The sequence below is a fragment of the Xiphias gladius genome, chromosome 19 (assembly GCF_016859285.1).
Source record: "Xiphias gladius isolate SHS-SW01 ecotype Sanya breed wild chromosome 19, ASM1685928v1, whole genome shotgun sequence".
NCBI lineage: Eukaryota > Metazoa > Chordata > Actinopteri > Istiophoriformes > Xiphiidae > Xiphias > Xiphias gladius.
In genome coordinates, this window is record NC_053418.1 from 24919486 (window position 1) to 24937401 (window position 17916).

Below are 17916 nucleotides of genomic sequence, written 5' to 3' on the forward strand. Positions count from 1 at the left end.
AATTAAAGATATATAAAAAAAATCATGTGGTTGGCTGTGTGTGACTGGTTTCTTCCCTCTCGGTCTTCTTCCCTATTTTGAAATAGATATGCAGTTGTTTTCTTAAAACTTACTGACCCATTTTCTAAATAGTGATTTATTTCGTTAGAGAAGGAGTAACATTTTTCAGTTTATTCTAGGGCCAGTGCATGATACCTCAAGCTTTGGCCCTAAAACAGACCTAAATAAATAAATACTGACTCTCTGCTGCAGCCTCCTTTCTGATGCAGCCCGAGCTGTGAAGCAACATCCTTACTGAAGGAGTCAAACCAAAAGGTGAAAACCATTTCCTTTAAGAAGACACTCAGGGGTTTTTTTTTGACACCAAAGAACATTAGTCATTTGAAAATTTCCGCACTATGTGTAGCCCTAGAAACTCTTTAGTGAATCTGCCTGGAAGCCATTTACACAGTTCTCATATAGGAACAAGTTTGAACATGGAAGTAAAGGCAACATGAGGGGACGTGTTTTGAAGGGCTGAAAAAAAAAGAAGAAAAATTAACACCCAGGAAGTAGGAAGTGTGATCTGCGATATCTTCACTTTGTGTATGTGTATGTGATGATGTGTGTGTGTATGAGAGTGTGTATCAGTGTGTGTGTGTGTGTGTGTGTGCGTGTATGTGTGTGTATGTGCTCCAGTGGGGTGTATGTGTGAAATGAACCACTGACCTGTGCTATGATTTAAGGACAATGTCTCTGAAACTACCTCGCAACTGGGACTTCAGCACCTTCAAGGCTGAGACAGCTCGGATAGGTAAGCTGGTGACAATGCTGCACTTACTGTCGGCAGTGTGTATGCAGCGCTTTCACACTTCACATTTTCAGGCACTTTTCCCACTTTGGACATTTAGCTGATAATGGCATCTGAAGGGGTATGAACTGACTAACAGTAATTCTTCAATTTCCATGACACCAGAGATGCTACAGAGGAAATAAAATTTCCACATAGCGTACAGTGTACTTAAAAAAAACAAAAAACTTTCTCCTTTTTTTCAAAAATAGAAGTTTTTGCATATAGCTTCATTGTATTTACAGTATGAGTGAGTCACAATCATACGGATATGTATAAAAATGATTCTGATAATAGCTCTGGACCCCTATTTTCTCAGAATGGGTTTTTTGAGCACATTGGTGGTTGTTTGCCATGTGGTGATTGTAACCGGAGTTATTTTCAGACCTTTTCATTTTGGAAACAAATCACTGTCATCTAATATACAATGAACTGTATATTGCTATGATATATTGCTGTATTGCTGTATATTGCTTGACATTCAAAACCTTAAAGGGCTTTTCTTAAGTAACTTAAAAATAACTTCCAGGGGTTGAAATAAAACCAAAACTATGTGCAGTCATGGATTTGAAAGTTAATGCACAGCGGTCTATACTTATAATAATGCCTTGTTTCCTCTCTGACTTGGATGGCGCAACAGGTGCAACAGTCTGATAAAAGAAGTTTGTACGCAAGCAGCGACAGGATAAATTCTCCACAGTACAGTTCTGCTATTGCTCACAACATGCATCATGTTTGCGTCGACTCTAATCATTTGTACAATCAGTGTTACTGATTGTTCAGCACTGTGGAAGGAAGTAGCAACATGCAGTGCATTTATTTTATCTGCATCATGCCAACTGAATATCAGCCACTATTACTGTCATGCTCTTGATTCAGTATGAAAGTATAACTCTTGAAAGCTGGTGACTCCCTCATGATTCTTTTACCTTGAGTTGTGCTGGTGACCATGACAGATGGCAAATTTTATACCCTAGAAAGGGAGTCATGCAGACTTTCAGCAGGAAACTGATGCAAGAGCTTGGTTTCTGCAGAGCTCTGACTTTTTTTCCGTCTATACGTAAGTGTACCTACGTATACAGTATGTATACAGTATGCTCTATATGAAAATTACCCTGAGACAACCTCTGTTATGATTTGGTGCTATATAAATAAAATTGAATTGAATTGAATTGAATTAAATTATACATTGTATGTAATCATTGAAATTCAGGCAGCCACTCAGCTATCCTGAGTTATGTACTTAAAATTCAGGGTGCACTTCATTTCAACCAGGACTGTGGAAGCCTCCAGAGTCGGCAGGAAACTGAATATCTTTCTGCACCGTACCCATCTTTTCGGGAAAGCGTTACTTACAACGTAAAATCCTTTTGATGGTGGGCATTGAACACATCTTTGAGGTGCTGAGGAACTCTCAGCTCATCATGAATTGAGGCCACTTTAAAGGAGCTGTGTGTTTGTCAGCTGAGGGTGTGGTGTGACACTGGCGTCTGTGTGTGGGCTCAGGGTTCCTCAATGGCACTTTAACTTTCCACTAATCAAGGGAGGGTGATGCTTGTAAAATTAGACCAAAGGACTCTCAAGCTTTTATGTGGAGACCCTCAAAGTTTCGCCAGCCCTCCGACAATTATGTGGCAGCTTCCTGTTTACCCCTCTTCTTCTCTTCACCTCTATCATCTTGCTTAAGAAGACATGGTGAATTTAAGAACAACTGAGCAGCAGGGCTCAATCTCAATCCGGCTGTCTCTGCAGTACCACCACCCAGCGTGTTACTCAGACCGTCTCCATCTGACTCCGTCTTCTCTGGGCCACGTACACCCCTGCCTTTGTTCTTTCATCACAGAATTAAACCTTCCCATCAAGGCCTGTCACAGTCACAGACCTCACGGGTGACAAGTATCAGTCAAGGGCGATTTTCTTAAAATGACATTTGTTTATGTTGGTTTTAGTTGAAGTTACATCTACACAGAACTTGACTCAACTCTTGACTCTCTGACCTTTCTAGCATATTGTTTGATGGTCAGTCTGTTGCAGACTACTCACAACTGCATTCATGCAACTTCCACAGGAAACTGGGCAGCCCAGACCAGCAGTTTCCTTTCAGCCTCAATGCGTGGGGAACAAAAATAGACTCGGTTGAGCAGGTCTCTCAACTTTGATAGGCTGATGCCTCCTCATATCAAAAAGGGGAAGTGCTCTGCTGCAGTTGAGTAGTGCTGATGTTTAGGTCATGTTACATAGCTTTGATTGTGACACAGCATGTTGGGGATTGTTGTTCTTGAAATTTTTTTCCAACTGCTTTCTTGTGGCGTTCGGCAGCACGATCCAAGAGTGTGATACCTGGAGAAGGAGGCCCTGGTCCGGGCTCACCGCGCTCAGCCAGGTCCATGGAGAGGCCGCTGAAGGCTGGCTGGCTCAAGAAACAACAGAGGTCTTTACGCAAGAACTGGCAACAGCGTTACTTTGTGCTGAGAGGAAGCACACTGACCTACCACAAAGATGACAAGGAGACCACTGTCCAGGTGAGACCCTGGGAATATGGTTTATTGTAGCCCTTATTAATGCTATTATCTTTGCTATGGTTTATTTATTTATTTATTTTTTTTAACTTTGTTGGTATAAAACTTGTGCAGATTTTTTCCAAAGCAATTCATACATATTCCAAAACGAAAAGGCTACAATGACCTTCTGAATTTGGCACATGCAGTTACTTATACAGAGAGGCCCATTGGTCATTTATCATTTCGACACCGCGTAAACTTTGCTAGCTGTGTGGCTGACTTTGCATACTTCCTGTAAACAATAGGAATGATGCTTTAGGCCACTCAAGAGAGATCTCCCGCCATGTAAAGTCTTTTTTGTTGCACTTTTATGTCTGCACTGGTTTACACTCATAGCTGTTACATTCATCAGTCACGACCCTGTACTCTTTGTTATCATGCTGTAGATCTGTCTATATGGGATGAACACAAGTTGTCAATCCTCTCTTTACGTGCTGTGCAAGCTGTGGGCCAACTATGAGTTTCTGGGGATGGTTATACTGTACATGTGGAGTATTAAAACCCCTTACGCTGCTATCACCATCTATGCAGAGAGCATGATCAAATTTGTAGACCATAATACTATGTAAAAAGAGCACAAAAAAAAAAGTAGAAAAAAAAAATGCAATGGCTTTGGCCTTGAAACTTTGGACATATTATTGGTTTAATCATGTAAAATATGATATTGTCACTTCATGGTGCCACGTTTGATTTCTATTCACCACTTCTTTTGCATCTGTTCATTTTTCTTCCTTCCTGATGATGTACTTCCTGTTGAGAAATTAGAGGTAATGAAACAGGAAGGTTCATGTAAGTGTAAAAAAAAACAACAAAAAAACAACCCCCCCCCCCCCAAATAACTATGACTACATTCTGGGACATTGAACAAGGGCAGGCACAGGCCCCTACATCCTCCTCCTGATGAATAGGTTCCAAAAGCCACAGAATTATTAGGAATTACTCCAAAAGTCTAAGAGTCATTGCCACTTTTGACCCGGTTGTAAAAACAGAAATAAATTAAATGCTGCAATGTAAACAGTGAACATGAGTAGACTCTAAATCAAATGAAAACAGATCAGCAGGGAGCATTTTCTTGCCCTTCTCTGTGTTGTACTCCTGAAAAAGCCCTTGTGACACAGTTTTGCCAAATGAAAGAAACTGCTACACCGACAGTGAAAACACTTGCTGAGATCTTTATCTCATTCACAAGACATAATTTACACGTATTAATATTAGAAGTAGCATACGGTGGCATTACATTACAATTTTTCTGTGTGTGTGTGTGTGTGTGTGTGTGTGTGTGTGTGTGTGTGTGTGTGTGTGTGTGTGTGTGTGTGTGTGTGTGCTCCTGTTTTTTGGTTTCCAGGGAGTCATCCAGCTACGGTTCAGTAAGGTTAACGAACTCCCACCGAACTCAGATGACCCTGGGAAGTACCTCTTCGAGATCATACCATGTAAGTATATGATTGACCTTTAAAATGGAATTCAGGCCTTGCATGGCATATTTATTCCAGCACCTGAGAACAGTTGCCTTGTGTCTTCCCTTTCTTATTATTTCTTCTTTATATGTTACAGAAAAAAACTTTCTTTAACATTTCCTATATGCCAGCATTTTTAAATTCTACCTATTCTAGTTGGTTTGTATGTCCCTTTCTGATATCTGTTCTGTAAGGGACAAAACTTATCTGTATGGTAGGAAGTTAGACACTACCAAGAATCGATAACAATCTCAGTCTACTCTGGAAATCTTCTTATAGATTTGACATGTTCTGAATGGCATATCTCAAGGATATGTTGCTCTAAGACGCAATTTTCAATGATACTCATTTCACAGGTCCAACTGGAGACAGAGAGCGATGTCCATATGTGTTCATGGCAAACTCCCAGAGTGACATGGAGGAGTGGGTCCGCACTCTGCGCAGAGTCATTGGAGTACCGACAAGTGGAGGTTCAGTAAACTTTTTTCCTCATTCATATAAAATAAAGTTAAGGAACCTGAGACTATGTGGGACACGGTAACTATCCAGTTTTTGACTGGACTAGACTTTCTCAGAAATTAAGTTCGGTGAAAATATAAAGTTTGGGTTATTCATATACTGTAGTCTTACCTTGCACGTAGGGACGTGGGGTCTTTTGCAGAAATGTCAATGCATACAACGTAGATGTGCGTCAGAAAATTATTGTACATATACTCTAAGTATATCTGTTGCTGAATCATCACATACTGTATAGTCTATATATGATAACTCAGCATGACAAAAATCCCTTAAAGACTATCGTTAAGTGTTTTTAAGAAATAGTGTAAGAAATGTTTTGAGAAATTCGCTTATTTGTTCACTTTTGTCAAAAGTTACAGGACAGGACCGATGCCAGCCTCATATTTATCCCTTACATATGAAGCCAAAGCCATGGGACAGTTAGATTAGCTTAGGATAAAGCCTCAAAACAGGGGGAATCAGCTAGCCTAGCTCTGTCTGAAGTTAACAAAATCCACCTACTTGCATTTCATTTGTTTAATCAACACAAAAACTATACTGTTTTTCCATGGGATCATGTGCAAAACAATTTCTTAGCTGGGAGCAGTGACTTCCTGGAGTCTTTGCTGGTTTCCTTGCAACCTTACGGTGATGACAAAACCCCTAGAAGTTACAGTTCCCGCCTAAGACTTAGCCAGTGACGAGCTGATTTCTCCTGTTTGCAGTTTCTATGCTAAGCTAAGCAAACCATTTCCTGGATATAGCCTCATATTTACCATTGAGACATGAAAGTGATATCTAGCTTCTCAACTAGCTCTTAGCATGAAAACAAATAAGTGTATTTCCCAAAATGTCAAACACAGGGCACCACCCTACAATTGGCATAAACACCATGTAAAAAAGGTAAAAAACTGTGTTGATTTGGAAAAATGTTTTCTGGTCATACTGTACAAACATTACTGGTCAAAGATGTCATGTGGTACCTCTTTGCATATCTGCAGTGTTTGGAAAGAGTCTCATGGACACCATAACGTATGAGCAACGTTTTGGACCTCACATGGTACCGATCTTGGTGCAGACGTGTGTGGAGTACATTAAAGAAAACGGGCTGAATGAGGAAGGCATCTTCCGCCTGCCTGGGCAGGACAACGCTGTCAAACAGTTCAGAGACGCCTTTGATGCAGGAGAGAGGCCCTCCTTCCCCAGGTAACATACTCATGGTTCCCTCTGTACAGACTAGAGCCATATGAATGATCTGATTAAAAACAGTCATGATTTCTTTATTGTCTACCGCAACAATACTCTGGTTGTTTACTGGAATCCCTTAACTTGAACTGATTCTAAGACAACATTTTGAACTAATTCAACACAAGTATCTATGAGCTGTAGTGGAAGTGGTATTGTGCATATATATATATGGGGCATATATTTTATATGAAGTAAGGTTATTACTGTTTTTCAAATACACAGGAAATACTGAATATTCAGTAGTTACAAAATGGTTTATTCATCAAACCAACAGAGTCACACATCTCAAACAAACTTAAACAGACAAAAAGTGTTATTGGAAATCATTTTAAGCCCTCTTTAAACCTGGTTGGTAACTCTATGGGTTGGTAACTATATAAAGTGAAAATGTCCTAACCTCATTCAATCAACAGCATCAGCTTTTTTTTTTATGAGAGAGCAAGGAGAGATGAGAGAGATCTAGAGAGGCTGATAGATTTTGGCCTGCTCAGAGCTGAAGGCGACACCACATCCTGTACTGTCAGGAAAACACGAGGACATCTGTATTACTCAACATCACAAGCTCCTCTGATAGACCACTGTTGATTAAAACATCCATTTTAACATGTTTTGTCCGTAATCTAATGTGAACTGAGTTAAGGAGCGCATGGTTTCAGTCAGCAAGGGCTACTTAAAGATGTTTTATGTCATATATCAGGCCAAAAATAAGATAAAGAATACAAGATTTTTTGTTTTCCCAACTAACTTTATTCTTGGTAGATTGCACACAACACAATTGAATCCAGCCCTGATGCAGAGCTAAATATACAAAACTAAGCCCAAAGGCCCAAACAGCGAATCCCTAGAGGACTTTGGGTTTACCAGTGGATATTAGAAAAAGTTAAAAAAAAAAACCTTGTTTACACTACAGTCCACCATGTCAATGCTTTTTTATGAGTCCAGTAAAACATTTACACAGGTCTTGTCGTGATGGGAAAAACCCTTGACAAAACTTTATTTTCCGGGACACTTGTAGTAAACATTTAGCCCTCAATTAATAAAAAATAAATGTTAAACTACAACAGCCCCGTATAATGTGTTTATGCATGTATGTGTACAATCCAGTTAACATTATATTAGATTTAAGCCTCCATATAGAGCATGTAATTAAGCAAACCAAAAAAAAAAAAACCCAATACTGGCTCCATGTACTGACAAAACTGTACACTTTCTAACATGGAGTTATAAAGGTATAAATTTCAGTCATACTGTAAGAGGATATTCATTGGATATGTTTTGCTTTCGGCAGTGACACGGATGTCCACACAGTGGCGTCACTGCTCAAGCTGTACCTGCGGGAGCTGCCAGAGCCCGTGGTGCCCTGGACTCAGTACCAAGACTTCCTTGACTGCACCAACTTGCTGGATTGCAGCAGCATGAAGGTATGCTTATTTAAAAAAGGCTGCAATATGTCCACATCTGAGTGTATGTAAATGTGTGTGTGTGCACATGAAGCAGAGGTCAGGTTATATTCTGAGTGTGTGTGTGTGTGTCCTTTAATCTATTGCTCCTGTGTCTTTTCAGGGTTGGGAAAAGTTGGAGAAACAAATTGCTCTTCTCCCCAGAATTAACTATAACCTCCTCAGTTATGTGTGCCGGTGAGTAGAAGCTGCAGCACAGAGCATTATGGGAAATTCCAGAGAGGACCCCCTTTGTGGTTGGAGAGGACATGTCACTGATTGTTCACTATAATGTCCTTGAGCAAGACACTTTACTGTACATCTACCAGGTCTCACAGAGTCCTTTTGGTTTAAAACACTGTCCAAATGCTGTTTTGGGATCAGTTCTGAGTCCAGACACATACTCAGCTGTATCTGTTACTGGCTCATCTTTTTGTTTTCAGGTTTTTGTTTGAGGTGCAGCAGCACTCCAGTGTGAATAAGATGAATGTGGAGAACTTGGCTACGGTGATGGGGATCAACCTGCTCAAACCTCAGATAGAAGACCCCATCACTGTGATGAAAGGTAAGAACACATTGCCCACTGGTGGATCCTGACCAAACACAACAAACATGTTGCTCCCTACATTAGCTGTGAGAAGCTGAGAAGATATAGAAGTGATAAAATGTGTTACCTTATGACCTTGACATGATGTGGATGTGTCTGATATTTTGGTCTTATCACAGCCTAATCAGAGAAAGTATTTCTCTGTATTGGCTGTGAAATTTGTATTGCTGAGCATGTGGAAAATAACCTGAATCCAAATGATATGTCACTACCATTTTTATTAAGCAATGACATGTGGCAACACTGTGAAATAGCTACATCCTTCTCTTTTTTAGGCCCTATAGTTAGTGAAATAATACAGCCTTTACAAAACAAGACGTCACAAGTTAGGAAGGCATGTCTCATTTAGATACCCTTGTAATTTGTGGTACTTAGTAGCAAAAACCATGTACTACTTCATCAATTCCACGAACTTAACGTACTGTCTCAGTAATGCTGCTGCTACTCCTTTTAGACTTTTACTGATATATGGTATTTCTGTGTATTTGAACTGTAAAAAATAACAGAAAAGAACAAAAAAGTGCAATAGAAATCTAAAAGTAATTCAGCTGAAGGGAATATTCAAAGGATTGAAGAAAAGTGAATCAAGAATTTGCATAAGAACCTAAAGACAAGTCATTTTGATCATAATCTTTTCACATTTGTGTTTGTTTCTCTTCGCAGCGACTCCTCAGATCCAGAAGCTGATGACAGTGATGATCAGACAGCATGAGACTCTGTTCCCTCTCTCCAAAGACGTGCTTCCCTCCCCTCCCTCAAACAAGACCGAGAGCCAGAAGAACACTCCCCGAAGCTTTGTGGGTTGGGAGTCTGCAGAGGTACATTAAGCCTCTCGAATGTCTTTAATGTCCTGTCTATAGGTTTGTGCTGGTGTTATACAGGGATAACACCAGAACACATCCAAAAATCAGGATGAGGTCAGAGGAAAGAAGAACACATACCAGAATATCCAAAAGAATTTATTTTGGTAGGAAGAAGTTGCCATCTGTCCAGTGTGAAAGTTGACAAACAGTGCTAATTCCATCAGCTGCATCCATATACAGTCTACTGTACTATAAGTACCCTGTGGCATAGGTACTAGTAGTACCTGGTTAATCTGGGCGCTACATAAAATACAATTTGTGTGAACATACCATCATCAGATCCTAATGTTTTGGTTTTTTTCACCATTTGGACACAGTCTCAACATCTCAGAAACATACAGCTCTGCTCATACTCACAGTTTAATCAAACTTTAAAAAAATAAATGTTCATGCATTGCACCTAATTAACACAGTGTGGGTTAAGTGATCTCACATATATAGTTAAAAGACGTGCAGCTAATGGAGAAACATCCAAACTTAAGATGTTACTATTTAGTCATAGTTTATGAAAATATTTGTTTGGATTGATTGATGGTTTTCTTTCTTTAACTGATTTTCTTCTGTTTATTTCTGGCTCAGATTCTTCGCCCTCACTCAAAAACTACATTTGCACATAAAGACTTCTATGTAGTATGTTTATCTGTAATTAGTCTTCCATTATGTGTTTTTTCTCAGATGGCTGATGCGTCTCTGTCTGAGTCTCCAGAAGAAGAAGAGGACACTGACAGTCCAGGCCCAGACAGAGGAAACGGCAGCCCCCGAACTGTCCGTCCAGAGCCTCTATCCCCTTGCACAGACGACTGGCTCGGAAGTCCCCGGAAACGCACCCAGACATTGCCCACCTTCAACTGCCCCCTCACTGGGATGGCAGCTAAGGCCGACGCTCTCAACAGGTGGAGTCGCATCCAAGAGAGTGTGGAAGAGAAGAGCGGGACATTGTCAGAGGACATTTTTAAGATCCTGGACCTGCGGAGTTCAGGGTCGTTGTTCGGGGGCTCTCAGATGAGTATCAAGGAGGGAGAGGATAGGCTCACGTCCCGAAGCAGAAGTGACAACACAAGTTCTTCAACTACTGGCTCCCAAAAACCTGACAGTGAGTCCCGGCCTGCCCGGGTGCTGGCTCATCAAAAGAGTGCAGAGACCCTGACAGTGGGTGGTTCAGGTCAGCAGGTCAACAGCAAGTCTGAGCTGATGAAAGACAGCCAGCAGCTTGTAGACAGGTGAGTTCAGCTGAGGAATTACATGGACAGACAGTGACTACCTTAATGCTAACTTGCTACACACCAGACGGACCCTCAGCAAATTTACATGAGGTACACATTCTTCAATATAACTTTTAAAGGTAATATTTAATAAGCTGATATGAAACTATCAAATCAATGCTTTCACAATGTTCTCTGCTGAAAACTTAACTTCTAAATAATCGTTTCAAGAGCTATTTTAGCTTGATAACCTTAAGGTATGCAGTGTATTGTTAGTCACTGCAAGGGTTACAGAACATAGTTCAGATATGAACATCACCAAGACAATGGAGCGACATAATTGAAAAGTTAAAAAGAATGTTATTATTCAGGAACTTCTCCTGAGGACATGAAATGAGTGTTTTAACAAGTAATTTGGTTTCATAGTTGGCCCCCTACATCCATTTTTGCAGAAAAAACTAATAAAACAGGTCAAAATCAAGAAAATCAAGAAAATGACACTTGATTCCAGGAAACTCTTGAAACAAACTGATTTACATTGGAAACAGGTGAAATAACATCACTCCATTGGCATAGTTTTTAAGAAATTTAAATTTTAAGAGTCAATATTACACATAGTGACTGAGAACATGTATCATGACAAAGTTTTGACATCTTTTTGGACTGGATTAATTTGTTTTGCAGTGACAAATACGAGGACAAAAATTGTGTCCAAAATAGACTGAGTTTCTTTTTGGACTTTTTACTGTATACCTGAACCCCTCTGTGTCTCTAACTGTGTCTTTTAGTCTGCAGCAAGAGAACAAGGAGCTGAAGGCCACAGTGGCAGAGCTCCATTCTGCTCTGGAGGCAGAGCGTCGCCGTGTGGCTGCTCTGGAAATCTGCCTGAGAAATGCCGAGCGCAGTCGAGATGAGGCCCAGAGACGCAATGAGGAGCTGCAAAGAGACATTCAGCAGTTCCTCACCACAAAGCCACAAGCTCCAACCTAACAGTCATTTTCAGACTCACATGTATGTGGATTTATGACTCCGTTAACCCTCAACAGAACTAATTTCACAGGAGCTGATTATGGAAAATACAATGTTCCTCCAGTGGGATGGCACTGGATTGTTTCCATTTTAGCTCTGTTTCCTCATGAGGATAAATTATTGACCCACTTGTTTGTGTCTGTGCGGAAAGTCTGTTAAGAAGAGATCTGAATAGGTTTTTGATATCACTGTTCTCAATAAAGACCTAAAACGCAAAGGTTTGTTCTCCCTACTGGAGAGGTGATGTCACTGTATATGAAATTCCTCGTTCAGCTGCACCAGATCGTGACATGCAGAAAAGGAAGCGCTGTACTTGGAAAATGGTTTCTTTAGAAAATTTTCATGTCATTTGGCAATTTTAAAATGGAAGAAATTAGTTTCCATGGAAATGAAAGGCCAGACAACATCAGCTTAGACTGCAGTTTTTGAACAGAGGACAGCTGAACTGTATAATATTAATGGTGGACAAAACAAATACCATGTATCATATGGCGTAAATAATCAGTTCATCATTTGATGTGTCATTTAATTGGTAAATTAATAAAAATGCACAAATTTAAGCGTTTTTGTTGATGCATAACATAATCTTACACCACATGCATTATTTTCTATACCAACAAATCAATGTACCTTTAGAAATTTCACATAATTGCAATCACAAAAGACTACCTTCGTCAAGCAAAAAGCAAAGATAATGGGAGAAAATGGAAAACAATGAGGCACTGTCCTTTTAAGGACAGGAATAAAAACAGGTATAATGTTACCATCTTAATAGTTTGTAATAGTTGTTGATATATTCTCGTTTGGCCCAACAGAGCGACTGAACAACACTGCCATCCACAGAGCCATGCCGTTAGCATGGAGAAAAATCAGATATCTCTATTATTCACCTCAGAGAATGTGGAGTATTCAATTAAAGCTGCACTAATCAATATTTTTTTTTTATATTAACAAAGGCTAAAATGACTACGTGTAATGTGAGGGGTCGCTCGTAGAGATAAACCCACAGAGAATTGTCTCCTGGCGCTGCCATTCCCCTCAGCTTTAAGCTATGAGATATTGCAGTGTCCTTCAGCTCACTGTTTTAGTTTTACAGCTTGCAACCTTACAGTTTCGGTGCACTCCCAACAACCTTGTTTCCAGACACAGCAAGTAGCTCTTTTCAGAAAAAAGCAAAATAAAACTGTATGCTACCTACCCACCAAACAGCAAACTGACAAAACTAGCAACTAGCAGGTGAGTATAGAGGAGCAGTTAGCTGCTATAGAGCCAGATTTTTCCCTCAGGAGTTTTTGACCAAATCAAGGCTAAACGGAGGGTATGTTTGTTGGTCAGCCAGAAATGACTCCAAATGAATGCTAATGTTGCTCAGTGTCTGCTGGACACATTCAACATAATTACTTGATACCAGTGCTATTCCACTGCATTCAAATACTAATAAGTAATACATCGGTTTCGTGAAAAGTTTGTTGGTATCATCTGGGAATGAGATAGTTTTCAGCACACTTTCCATCCTTAAATAAACATAACACTATGGAGGAAACAGAAGAAAATCATAAAATCCCAATACTGGTTTACTGATTTAAAATATTTTGTTGGAAGGTTCAGTCCAAAAATAGCAACCCTGACCTTCATAAATCCACATTGAGGTCCATAATAGAGACCATATGGAGGAGTCTGGTTTTGTGTGCAAAAGGACATTGCCATTATCAAGCCTTCTTAGGGCCATCAGGAAGATGTGATAGTCTGTTGTGGCAGCATTTTAACAGTGTGACAGATAACAGCATGTCTGTCAACTGTCAGCCTGGCAGATGAGTGGCAGAGACAGGAAAAAGTTCATTCCTTCCCATCTCTGTGAAACGCCACAATCAGGAGTGTATCTGCAGGTCATGCAAAGAAGCTCAGGAATGAAGGACAGTTGTGTAGTGGTATGAAGGTTCAGATGACGAATCGGACAGCAAATCTGTCGAGGAGCCGGCGTGAGTAATTGATATTCTCATCAGAAAAATCTGAGCGACCTCTTGACCCCATGTTGGTAGCAGGGCTAGTCTGCTTCACCATGTAGAGTATTCACATATATGGAGTAATTACTTATTCCATGGTGGAAGTCTTTCTCCACGAGTCAACCAGTTTTCATAGCCATCACATTTCACTTGTCGCTGTCACACTAATCTATAAAGTTCTGTCTACCTTTGATGAAATCTTATTAATGTTCCTCGTCATGCTTGCTCTTGCATTTTTTAAGGAGCCTCTTGTGCACAGATAACCCATTTCAGACAGTGTCCACTTGCCAGAAGAAGAAGTATACACAGAGCATTTCAGCAATCATAACATAACATTGTTGCTTTGTTGATTGAACCTAAATGATTATTTTGTACTACTCTGTTATCCTCACGAGCTACTTAAAATGTTCTCTATACTCATTGTGAGCTCAGTATCTTTCATTGTTGATCATTAAGGCCTCACACCTCATTGAATTTCAATTTCATTTGGACAAGTGTTGTCTAATAGATATATCCTGTTACAGTCAACAATATCAACAGAGCCTTGGTGTATTTTGTCAAAAAGAAATGGTCAATGGAGCCTAGACAGCAGCTCGCAGAACTCAACCATTTACAAAGCAAATAAACAGATGAAGAATATCAACCCTGGAGCACCCACCCAAACAAAATAGCACTTCCACAAGGAAGAGGACAGTGTTTACAAAATCCTCATTAAGGAAGTTGTGAGATAACACACGCTCATGTGCATCACACAAAGTTGAAGGCATGCACGCACACACAGACAGACACACACACACACACACACACACACACACACACACACACACACACACACACACACACACACACACACACACACACACACACACACACACCAGCAAAGAGACCATAAGCACTGAGCAATGCAGAGACAACCATATCATAGATAAGGGACAGAAAGAAAGAGCTGGGAAGAAGAGAGCAGAGCACAGAGAGAGACTGACAGAGGGGCGACCACAACAGAGATGAGTAGGACGGACAAAGACAAGCCTTGGCCACCCTGTCACCGGAACTGCACCACTGTCGCAAAGGACATCAAAAGGTGTGCATGAGAATAAATGCTGTGAGATTGAGAAGAGAGCAGCAGGAAGACACACTCCTGACGAGAGGATCACATTGGTCAGTGCAAGGGTCAACAACACTACTGACTACTGCCAGGGAGCCAGAACTTTCTAAGGCTACAGATGAACTGACAGAATTTAAATTTAAATAACCTTTGGATTAAGGGGTCCAGAGATCACAGTCATTTTGTCTTATTGTTGCATCAGCTCATCCATAGACAACCACAGAGGGCATAAAATAGAGAGCTGCAGATTGTTTTTTCCATGGCGAGCATTTGGGTCTCTCAACTGGGAACCATCTGCAGCTCCAAGACTGTGCTCTTGCTGTTTTCCGTCCTGCTCTTTCAGGGGCCTCTCTGTGGTGAGAGCAGCCCCATCTCCAGCACCCATCAGAGGCATCGCCCCGCTCCTGGACTGGGAGACGGGCATGGAGGGGTGGTGGATCCGTCACTGCTGGAGCAGGACAGCAACATGAATATGCAGAGCATGCTGGAGAGCCTAAAGGAACAGTTTCTGCGGACTTTCAACCTATCGGGCTTGGGTCCTCCGCTGCCTCCTGGAAGCACACGAGAGGAGCCACCTGAATACATGATGGAGCTCTATAACCGCTTTGCTAATGACCACACTGCCATGCCCTCTGCCAACATCATCCGCAGCTTCAAAAATGAAGGTATAGCTCAACTGTTCCTATGATGATGTTAATAATAAAGATGGATTAATAATTAGAACTACTATTTATTTCTTATTTGCTGTTATGTCTACTTTCATGATGTTTTTATGTAAATATTATTTGTATTTTACTCATTACACTCTGGTCTGCAAGGCTAAAGAATGTAAGCACTGAAACTGAAGTTTTTAAGTAGGCTAACTTCAAGCATGTACAAACCAAATTTTAGATGAGTAAATCCACACCTTAGCCACATCCCTGTTCCTTGTTACTTCTGTTTGAAGGGCAATTATCATATCACTGTGGTATTTTATGCTTAAATAGAATAGAATAGTTAATTGTTTCCCAATTAAGGATGAAAAAGAGGATGAAATCCTCAATAGGTTTAGGTTTGGCTAGGGTTAGGATATGTTGCAGAATTTAGTTGAAGACATTATTAAAAAGTTTTAATGTACAGAAGTTTAACTGACCACTTATTTCTCTTCCCCAGATTCATCACCCAGTTTTGTGGGTGTTGGAGAAGTGAGGCGTCACCCTCTCCTCTTCAATTTGTCAGTTCCCCATCATGAACGCATCACAGCAGGCGAGCTTCGCCTCTACACACTTGTCCAGACTGACCGCCATCTCTATGCTGGTGTCGACCGCAAGGTCACAATCTATGAACTGGAATCACATGACCTAGATGACAACGTGACTGATGAGAACACCGTGAGAGGAGATGGATTCAGAGGGGGAGGGGAGCGGATGGAGCTGGTGGAGCTGGCTTCACGCCAGGTCTACGGTACTGATAATGGTTGGGAGGCCTTTGACATCACTGCTGCTGTTCTACGCTGGCGCAAATCTGACCATGGCACCACACACCGGTTGGAAGTGCACATTGCCAGTATGGCTAATGATAATGTTCAAGGTGTGACAGAAGACTACCACAACAGGAATCCACCTGAAGGAGACATGAAGATTGACACCAGTACTGAGGAAAAACACAAACCCTTGCTAATTGTTTTCTCTGATGACCAAAGCAGTGATCATCGTGATGACAAGCGTGAGCTGAATGAGATGATTGACCACGAAACCTCTAACATGGTTCTGCGGAATGACTTAGGGACGGGCCTGTGGAGTGAACTGGGGAGGGATAGGGAGGAGGGAGATGAAGATTCTGAGCCAGATGAAGAGGACCTTATCCAAATGCGCTCCAATCTGATCTATGACACAGCATCCCGCATTCGTCGTAATGCCAAAGGCAACCACTGCAAAAAGCAATCTCTATACGTAGAGTTCAAAGATATCGGATGGGACAGTTGGATCCTGGCACCCACTGGTTATGATGCCTTTGAATGCACTGGCATTTGCTCCTTCCCACTGACAAAGCATGTCACACCCACCAAGCATGCCATTGTCCAGACATTGGTCAACATCAACAGTCCTCAAAAGGCAGCACGAGCGTGTTGTGTGCCCACCAAGCTGGACCCCATCTCCCTGCTCTACCTGGATGACACAGGTGTGGTGACCTACAAGTACAAGTTTGAAGGCATGGTGGTGGCTGAGTGTGGCTGCAGATAGTCCGTGCTTTGAAAGCGTTTAACTCTTCGTAAAGTCTTACAGGAGGAGGAAAGAAACTGAACTAACATTAAGCTGGAAAAGCCAAGAATGTCTTCAACAAAGGGACAACTGTTGGAATCTCTGTAAGGGTTACTCTGAAACTATACGCACTCCAAATGAATGAGTGTGGACAAATATGTGTTTCAAATGGCAAAACTGAAACAAGTACTTCATCTTACACAGCCAAAATCATGAATATCAGTTGCCATCATTTAGACAGTGTAGAGACAATGTGCCGCAGATCTACAGTAAACATGTTGCTAATACTGATACCAACAACAATAAAAAGACACAAAATTTCCCTAAGGAACAAACCAAGCACATCCTACAGTGTGTGCAGCCTGGTGGGAACTAGTGGGCCAGCCATCCCCCTCCCTCTTCTTCTCCCCGACATCTGTCTTCCTCTAAACTTATCTCTGGCCTCCCCACTAGATGCAAACACTAATCAGCACTTCATGTGTCCTGGTGCAGTGAAATGACCTCTCTGAGGCAACCTGACAAGACATGCACTCTGTAGGCCAACCCCCTGCCTCCTGCAGCCTCCTGATATGTAGGTGCCTTGCGGGGGTACTGGTGGCAGGGTTATCTTTCCCAACCCTGTTTCCCACTTCACATGCCTCTTTTCCACTCCCCCGAGCTACAGCGATAGCAAGGTGTTGGGGGCTGAGAAACATGTATGCCACCGCTCAGACTTGGAGAACTGGACGCCATTCTGGGCATCTTTTCTGGTGCTGGTGGGATGGGGGTATGAGGGTGTTGGGGTTGGGTGGGTTGGGGGGTCGGGGCTGGGCGGCTGGGGGGCTGGGGGGTTGGG

At 41.4% G+C, this 17916-nt stretch overlaps 2 protein-coding genes across 4 annotated transcripts; both read left to right on the top strand.

Annotated features, from left to right (window-relative positions):
- Positions 1-392: 392 nt before the first annotated feature.
- On the top strand, positions 393-12398 carry arhgap25 (Rho GTPase activating protein 25). Of its 3 annotated transcripts, none has more exons than XM_040155754.1 (12): positions 393-585; positions 726-793; positions 3149-3351; positions 4736-4823; positions 5204-5317; positions 6347-6551; positions 7882-8014; positions 8157-8230; positions 8476-8597; positions 9303-9457; positions 10178-10722; positions 11493-12398. In XM_040155754.1, the coding sequence occupies exons 2-12, from the start codon at positions 730-732 to the stop codon at positions 11692-11694; spliced, it is 1905 nt and encodes a 634-aa protein (XP_040011688.1). In that variant the 5' UTR covers positions 393-585; positions 726-729; the 3' UTR covers positions 11695-12398. The 3 variants fall into 3 exon arrangements, with proteins under 3 accessions (XP_040011688.1, XP_040011689.1, XP_040011687.1); XM_040155755.1 differs by having other exon boundaries at positions 393-551; XM_040155753.1 differs by having other exon boundaries at positions 393-793.
- A 2292-nt stretch (positions 12399-14690) lies between these two features.
- On the top strand, positions 14691-17841 carry bmp10 (bone morphogenetic protein 10). Its single transcript, XM_040155695.1, has 2 exons — positions 14691-15506; positions 15994-17841. The coding sequence occupies exons 1-2, from the start codon at positions 15101-15103 to the stop codon at positions 17061-17063; spliced, it is 1476 nt and encodes a 491-aa protein (XP_040011629.1). The 5' UTR covers positions 14691-15100; the 3' UTR covers positions 17064-17841.
- Positions 17842-17916: the final 75 nt, after the last annotated feature.

Excerpts from the sequence above, each read along its gene's own strand:
- bmp10 (XM_040155695.1), top strand. The coding sequence starts at position 15,101 with ATGGCGAGCATTTGGGTCTCTCAACTGGGAACCATCTGCAGCTCCAAG. Across the intron at positions 15,507-15,993 it reads CCGCAGCTTCAAAAATGAAG|ATTCATCACCCAGTTTTGTG; the intron begins GTATAGCTCAAC and ends TCTCTTCCCCAG.
- arhgap25 (XM_040155753.1), top strand. The coding sequence starts at position 730 with ATGTCTCTGAAACTACCTCGCAACTGGGACTTCAGCACCTTCAAGGCT. Across the intron at positions 8,015-8,156 it reads TGGATTGCAGCAGCATGAAG|GGTTGGGAAAAGTTGGAGAA; the intron begins GTATGCTTATTT and ends GTGTCTTTTCAG. Across the intron at positions 10,723-11,492 it reads AGCCAGCAGCTTGTAGACAG|TCTGCAGCAAGAGAACAAGG; the intron begins GTGAGTTCAGCT and ends TGTGTCTTTTAG.